General features: G+C 36.1%; 1 protein-coding gene across 1 annotated transcript; it reads right to left on the bottom strand.

Moving 5' to 3' along the window:
• Positions 1-619: 619 nt before the first annotated feature.
• On the bottom strand, positions 620-6,841 carry LOC130050380 (uncharacterized). The gene is made up of 6 exons (XM_056150347.1): positions 6,716-6,841; positions 6,218-6,317; positions 5,991-6,125; positions 4,538-4,652; positions 3,633-3,676; positions 620-3,532 (listed from the first exon to the last, which is right to left on the bottom strand). Exons 2-6 carry the CDS (start codon positions 6,297-6,299, stop codon positions 2,919-2,921), a joined length of 990 nt encoding a protein of 329 aa, XP_056006322.1. The 5' UTR covers positions 6,300-6,317; positions 6,716-6,841; the 3' UTR covers positions 620-2,918.
• Between the last annotated feature and the right edge of the window lie 1,712 nt (positions 6,842-8,553).

Genomic DNA, 8,553 nt, shown 5'->3' on the forward strand with positions numbered 1-8,553 from the left:
GTGTTCGTTACCGTCAATAAAAGCAGGCGCGTAGCTACGATTACGTCAAAACGCCCGGGCGTACACATAAAAAACCCGTATTAAATGCTACAAACATAGGTGAAAAATAAGTGTCTGCAGTATCTGCGGTACATTAGTCTCCCTATTGGTACTGATATCTTGGATATCTTGTTAGTGTTACACCTTTCCGGGTCTAAGCCGTTGTCGTTACGGCATGTTTTCTCTATTAGACACTTCACCTTACAATAGGCGTACCCATTAATTAACTCAGGCTACGCCACTGCTAAAAGTACAGGAATGTTGTGGTAGCGCTGAAATTTTAGACAAGACAAGTTTTAACGCATGTCATTTTTGGTGCACTGTTAAAAAATAATGACTATTTCTGTTCGTTCAGTGTGTTACAGGTTGACCGGAATTAAGAATTAAAACAAGATCTTAACCGTTTTCACTTTCACTTTAAATTGTAGATATATTGTCCATAATCACTATTCACTACTGGGTTAGGTATTCTTTACTAGCAATACAACCTCACATTTAGTCCAAGAAAAAGGGACGGAAGAGTACACCATTATGAATTTATGACTAAATTATTCAAAACTGTTCGATTCCTTGAGTTATTTTGGCTGGACGCCGTACCTGCAGTACATGTGTTTCAACCATTATACGATTGTAATCAAAATCTATAACAATATATGATAATTATGCGTTAAAAGTGACAAATGTATGGCACAGGTCTGGTAACAATTGCTTGTTGATTTTTTGCACAAACATCTGGCCCATAATTACAAATAAAGATAAGTTCTCATTTAAAATTCAGTATTCATTTAAAAGCATCTAACACATATTACATGTACATGTATCTAGAGCTGTTCACAAGGAAGCGAGATTACAAATTAATCTTGACCTGTTCACTAGTAAGCGGCATTAGACGTTTAATTTGAGCTGTTCACTAGTGAGCGAGAAAAGTTTAGTCTAGAGCTGTCGACAAGCAAGCATGACAATAACTTTGAGATAGAAATTTTGACTCATAAATGAAACGAGAACTTCAGATCTATCCAGGGGTCTGTGTTAGCCTAACTCTCTATTCTATATTGCTTATAGGAGTCATGAGATTGATCACTGTTCGTTATCTTCGCATTTCATAAAACCAGTAAGCGAGACAACTGTAGTATATAAAGGAGCTATCCAGGCCGATATCCACGGTCTATATAGACCTAATTACTACATTCCTTCCTCCTTAAATAGTCTTCGCCCTCGAAGACACACACAACCCAGGTTCTTTTCGCCCTGGTAGGACAACCTGCAAATCCAGGGGTGGTCACGGCACCAAATATAGTATAGGAGACAGGAGAAAATATGTGGCTTGACCGGAAATCGAACCCGGGACCCCAGTATTACTAGTCAGGTGCTCTAACCACTGAGCTATGCAGGCCGATATCCATGGTCCGTATAGCCCTATTTACTACACAACCAATGTAATCTAGAATAACGTTAATCTACAGCCGTTTACTAGTGGGGGGAAGAACTTTAAATGATAATTGTTCACTTGCAACCTCGGTAATCCAACGCAACGGTTCTTTGTCATCCAAAATATGTTAGATGGTTATTCATTGGATACTATGTGAATATATAGTTACTATAAGCTAGATCGTGACAGGTGGAGGTTCAATCACAAGTTATGAGATTCCAATTAATTAGTGGAGTGGATGTTTGAAGTGTTTATCAGAAATCATGATGTCATGTCGAGTGTTTGAATGATTTGAAGAATCATATCATCTGCTTTATGTAATTTATGTACCTTAACCTACAAGCATAATATAACAAAGTTCATCATTTCTTTAACTGTGAACTTTATTTCCAGACTAATTTTTGTATTGTTGTGCTATGAATAAAAACTGGAAAGGATAAACAATTTTCAGGAAACGTAAGAATGTCAAGCAATGCAATTTGAAAATATATACTAATAGCACAAGCGTGTTGTGAAAATATATCTGCACATCTGTTTCCTGTTATTTTACAAATTAAAGAAATTTTTAAATGTTTGTTTCTTTGTATTTTTTCCCTAGAATTCGGATGCCATCAGCTGCAAATGAAGTGTCACAAATTTAGACCTACGCATGGTGCTCAGACCGCTAACATTGGTTGAGTTTATTTTATCAACGCCAAACGAAACATGGTACCTTGGTTTGTAAAGTCTCATTTAAAAGACCCATGACTCTCACTTCTAAAGTCACCTTTGGTGAATACAAGAGATTAATCACTGACTTTCTTCACGATACGAATGATTTGACCACTGATCGAAAACGATCGGTAAAAGTAAAACTCTGAACTGATACAACACCGTCCTTTTCAACTGTGGAAGCTACTATCTTGACATAATAATTGCACCTCGGCACCTTAGGACTGGCAGTTAAATAGGAATTTTGCTTTGGAAGTTTGTGCTTTGCTTCATCTTTGATTCGCAGTGACGTGTCGGGGAATATAATAGTATTAATGTTATTGTGAAATAAAAGAAAAACAATACGTTGGCGATGCAGAGAAATGTAAAACTATGTAGTATATTCACAAACTCGTAACCCATAAATCCAGTGCGCCAGGTGTCACTAGCTGCATACATACGAAAACAGCGCTTTATACAATGATCCAATATAAATCAAACCATTTTAAAATGTGAATTTCTGTCATAGCTAATTCAAAATTCTAAATTGGAATCTTTCAATATCTTAATTTCTTGATGTCTGCAATCTCCATGGAAGGAAAAAAGTATTTCTTTGTAAAAGGCGCGTCAATATATCGGTCTCTCAGTATTTTCTGTATGATGTTCCTCAGTATCTCAGTATTTGTCCGGATGAGGTTCATCTGTTTTTTAGTATTTTTCTACTTGTATGAGGTTGTTTGCATATGAATGCAACTTTAAACTACACCAAATCATTGAATTCGGTATCTTCAGGGTACTGTTGAAAGTTACGCAATTTTCTTGACAATTCTTCTAAGTGCATTGCTTCTATCTTCACCTTTACTGATGAAATTCCATTTTTCTTCATCATACCAGTTTTAAAATGTCCTATTTCGCGGATGTCATGGGTTCCAAATATATCTGCTGTTTGTGAATTTTTGTTTAGAGTTTCGCTGCACTGCTTTACGGACAATAAAGATCCATTTTCGCTGTTTTTCGATGAACACCCCGAGTCTGTATTATTGCAACAACTGTTTGAACTGTGTGGAGAGTAGAAGTCTTCATCAGTTTCCTGACTACTATCGAATGGCAAATCTATTATGTCGTAATGGTCGACTTCCATGTTCATATGACAGTACACACTGTCTGATGACAACAGCTTAGCATGACTATTCTCTTTTGAACTTATCGAATTATCAGTAAAATCATTTTGCTGACAACACATTTGAGGTTCTAACGGTTCAAACTTCCCGCCGTGAAATGTTGATTCTGGATCGCCACTATTAGCTTCGTTACTGGAAGATGGACTGAGTTGAGGGAATCGATTCAATGGTATCGTACTGACTTGTAATCCGCCTGTGTGTATAGTTTAGGAAATTTCTAGAAAAACTTATACTTCTCCAATTATATTCATTTACTTTAAACATCTTTGATACGAAATATGAGTTAGAATCACCTTTTTGAATAAATGAATCTGGAGTCATTAAGGTTCTGTTTCTGCTGTAATACAAGAAAAGTATATACTTAATCAAAATCGTTGGAAATAAACAGGCAATTCGCACGGAAGAAGAAACAGCAAGTTGCCTCTTTACACTTTGAACACGTTTATGAAATCAGCACGAAATGCCGTAGTCTTGAAAGATTTGATGATAGGCAATAAGTACATATGTCAAAAGGTTTTAAAAATGCAATTTGGAGAAAAAAGCCACGAGTTCCAAAAATTTATTTTAACAAAAAAGAAAGACGCTGGTCGATTTGATTAATTGATTGATTGTATCTTGCTTAACGCTCGATAATTTTTCACTAATATAGAGACGTCACCACGACCGGTAAAGGGCTTAAAATTTAGGCCTATGCTCGGCGCTTACGGTCATTGAGCAGTGTGGGTTATTTAGCGTGCCACACCTACTGTGACACGGGACTTCCGATTTTAAGGTCATCTCCGAGGACCCGTGACATTCACACCTGATACCGAGCGTTTGGCGATGGAACTGTCACTATCTATTTTAACGACATAGGTCTGTCGCGGCCGGGATTCGAACACCGGCCTTCCGCATGCCAGCGACCGTTCTAACCTCTCGGCCACTGCGGCGGTTTGGCGGATTTGAACACGGGATCTGCGTGTCAGTACCCCGATACGTGTCAACTGAGCTACGTAGATATACAGCCAAAACGATACAAGCCATTTCACATGGCATTTGAATCGCCATATTATGTATTTAAAAATTCTAGAAACATTTATATTTCCGCAAACACGAGATAAATTTCTTTTATAGAAACCATAAAATTATCAAATCATCAAATGATTCTGAAGACTTCCCAAGCTCTCATCCAATGCCAAGTGAAATTTTCCCATTTTACCTCTTTTTGCAGTAGATGACGATAACTATTATGAAAGTAAGACTTCCTGCCAATGATGAACCAATGATAACGCTCTCATTATTGGAATTCTCTGAAATAAAATTGATATCCTTATCTGGAAATATAAGAATAAGAGATAAATCAGTTTCTGGTGAAAATTATCTGACATCGGTAACTCTATTTGTAACAGAGACTGGTATATGCCTCTGTTGGGAATCAAACCCTGGACCTATGGCACAAGTGTCCAGTGATCTACCGATCGAGCTAAAGGAGTGACTCACTAGCCACATCTAATTGGAAGATCATGCAACTGATACTACCACATATTTAATTTATGTAGTTTATGTGACCAATTTTAATTCTTGTTAAAGATGGAGAGGGCTTACGGTGGGTGTGACCATTCATAAGGGGATGCTTACTCTTCCTAGGTACATTATCCTATCTCTGGTGATTTAGTGTTCGCGTTTCCCCAAATTTCAACATCGTATTCCCTATAGGATTGATCACTGTTTGTTATATTTGCCTTTTCCCCCACTTCACATGTATAGGGACATTCTACCATCACGTTAATGTTTAGACTTTCCTTTTCTGCAGTCAATATAAAATAAATAAATATTATTCGTTATATACATACATACACACATACATACATAAATACTAAGGATAACCCATGAAAGCTCGAAAGCTTATTTCCAATGGGGTCCTTTGATGCACGGATGTTTGCGCTAGGGGGTCATTGATGTGGGAGGAGACGCACGTGTCCGAGCGGGCGACCGCCATACCCTCTCACATACAACCATTGCTGATCACGGGGATCGAACTCAGGTCGCAGCAGTGAGAAGCGAGAGTGCTACCTCTCCGTTACCCGGACACCCCTCCGTAAAGGATAGGAGAAGAAATAATGTTCCATACGTTCACTTTTAATCTTCCAATAGATGGATTCAACATGAAAATTTATCACGTGTTTACTCCTTTCTGCAATGGATTTCACCTATTACATAATTTTTAATTATTACACTATGTTTTTCCACGCCGTTTGTAACGTCACAAACAAACGTCAATTTTACGTAGTTTATTTACAAAATGTCTCGAAACTAAATTCCCGACAAAACAGCAACGTAAATGAATAATCGGTGGAGGAGTGTTAACATGTGTTGAAGATTATCTTCCTTGGTTTGTGGTTTGACAGGATTTATATCCAACTCGTGTGTTTTCTACCCCCTCATAAAGGCTCAGCGATAGAAAACGCACAATTTCTTGAATATAAGTCATATCAAACTACAAACAATGGGAGATCCTGAATGTATCAAAATGAAATAAAATTTTGTGGATTAAGATAAAAGTGGATTTGTAAAAGCTATTGGTCAGAAATATGTAATTATCAATGTGATCTTAGAAAGTTTGCGATTTCAGACAAATAACACTGAAAATTACACACAAATATTTTTCTTACCAGTCTGAGTTGAAGAATGACACCCAGAGACTTTGTCGCATGAAGAACAATTACAGACTTCTGCACATAAAGGTCCATAGAACCCGTCAGGACAGTCCTCCTTACAATCTATGCCAAAGGTGCCTGGCCAACATTCTGCTCGAAGACATCATTTATGATACATCAATTACCATAATAGAAAATAGTTCAAACAGTTCAGAATTCTCAGAAACTTTTCTGATAGTTACCTTCACATGAATCACCACGTAGTTTGTAATTACGACAGCATTGTAGAGGGTCGCCTTCACTGTTTGGAGGAAAAGTTTTCATTCAACAATGAATGGAGATCTTGAAATTAGAATATATCAAACATCATAAAATTCGTAACATACAATAAAACGTTTACATACTTTGAGCAGACTCCAAGATTCACTGTCTGAGCATCTGATATCACAACTAAACCATTCAACAGCCACACCAAATGAAATGTAGAACGCATTATCATGCACAATATAAAAGACCACATTACTAAGGCAGTATCATGGGCTTTCTGAACAACAAAATGTTTCCCAACGTTCTACCAGTATTTATTTACCTTCCCAAATAAACAATTGAATTCGGAAAAGTGCTTAGATGAGATTTCTGGTTGAACTTCCCTCTCATTTGAAGTGACACATCATTAGATACTACAGAATATATAACATACTTATCGTACGAAAGTGTGCTACAATTGACACCATTGATACCTGATCAAAATGTAGAGCGTACGGCGGGTATGACCGGTCGATAGGGGATACTGACTCCTCCTAGGCGCCTAATCCCACCACGGTGAGTCCAGGGTTTAGTGTTTGCCCTGCTCTCAATGTTGTACTCTTTTGAATTGAATTATAGGAGTGATTATTATTCGTTTCCTCCACCTGTTTCGTATGAAAGGTTTAAATATCCGTGTTTTCAATGGGACGTAAACAACAAACGCACCAACATTCACCAATCATCTCTCAATTAGAAAACTATGCTGTTGCCATAAAACACTCACCTTTTACCATGGAAATCTTTACAGTACAATATAAATTTTTATTGAATTTGGAAATATTGAAACCTTGTATTCAAACACATATCTATCCACATCAAATCGTTATAATGAATTCTCTCTGACGTGATTCATACCAATTGTTGAGTTGTTGTATATATACTAACTTTGAGTACGGATTTTTTCGTTACCTCAATCAAAATATAGGGCTTACGGCGGGTGTGGCTGTTCTACAGGGAATACCTACCAGACAACACAAATGCAATGCACCTAACTGCGATTCATTTAAACGTTTTGTTCCTCATCCAATAGTTCATTTTAATTCATACAGCATTTGTCGAATATTCTACTCTATTTCTACCAAGCTCCATTTCAAGAAAGTGTTAATCAGTTTCCGGATTTAAAAGTTTCGCATTTTTTAGACTTTATTATGGTAAAAGAAAGTACTGTGTCACTCTTGGATGAAAATAAAAGCTTGTTATTCTTTCTACATATTCAAAATTGATTAAAGAGTAATACGATAATTTCCTACTTCTACACCAATACATAACACATGGTCTTAAGTAATTAAATGAAGCAGGCACATGTTTATATAAAAATTCAATTCAATTTAATGCATTTGCTCAAACCATGTTAAACAGTTCATGAGGTACAAGAAATATAATACATGCAAGAAAAATCGTCAGAGGTTCATACATGGAACAATGCAACTTTCTTAGATATCAGAGGGGAACATAAAATACACTGTATTTATAAATAAACATTATAGTAATACTTTTAAGAGGAAGCAGAAGACCAATTACGAAAAACAACAGACAATATCAAAAATATGACAAACAAAAACACAGAGATTTCTTAATATTTTCATATCTTGAGTTGACAATAGATTAGAAAACCTCAGAACATTTGGTCTTTCATAAACAAATTTGTCTATGTGTTTTTCCTTAATTGTGAAAAAGTTGGAAACTGTGAAACAAAATGGAAATCATCTCCTGTTTCTCCTTTATTACAAAATGTACATAGTCTTTCATTCTGGGGAATACTATACCATCTTCCTGTCTCTGGTTAAACGGTGATTTGAAGTGCGAAAAAAGGTGTTGCACGTCTCATTTTAATTTTGCATGAAAGATCGATAAAATTAAGTTATTCAAATACATGTACATGTATATGATAAAATCAATCGGAATTTATGTCTTGATTCAAACATTTTTGAAAATAAGTTTTAAAGACGTGTATTGACAAACATTAGTCAAAATAATTCGAGTTTAAATCAAGCAATAAGCGATTTATATGATGTTTAGCGTTAAAATGAAGGGATATTCCCGAATTTAAGAAACACTGCCTCCGTGAAACAAAATAAACTTAGTAAGAACATGATCTTCAAGTTTTCCACTAAAAACCTTAGCTTTGAAATTCTGTTTTACAAGGACATTTTTTGTAAATTTCAAAAAATCGAAACAATTTTACTGATATTATTTTCAACTTCACCTCTATGGTAATTTTCCATAGGAATGTAAGGTCTACTGCGTGGTCCAGTTTTAGGTCATCGACTTT

Source organism: Ostrea edulis, chromosome 9 (assembly GCF_947568905.1).
Source record: "Ostrea edulis chromosome 9, xbOstEdul1.1, whole genome shotgun sequence".
Lineage (NCBI taxonomy): Eukaryota > Metazoa > Mollusca > Bivalvia > Ostreida > Ostreidae > Ostrea > Ostrea edulis.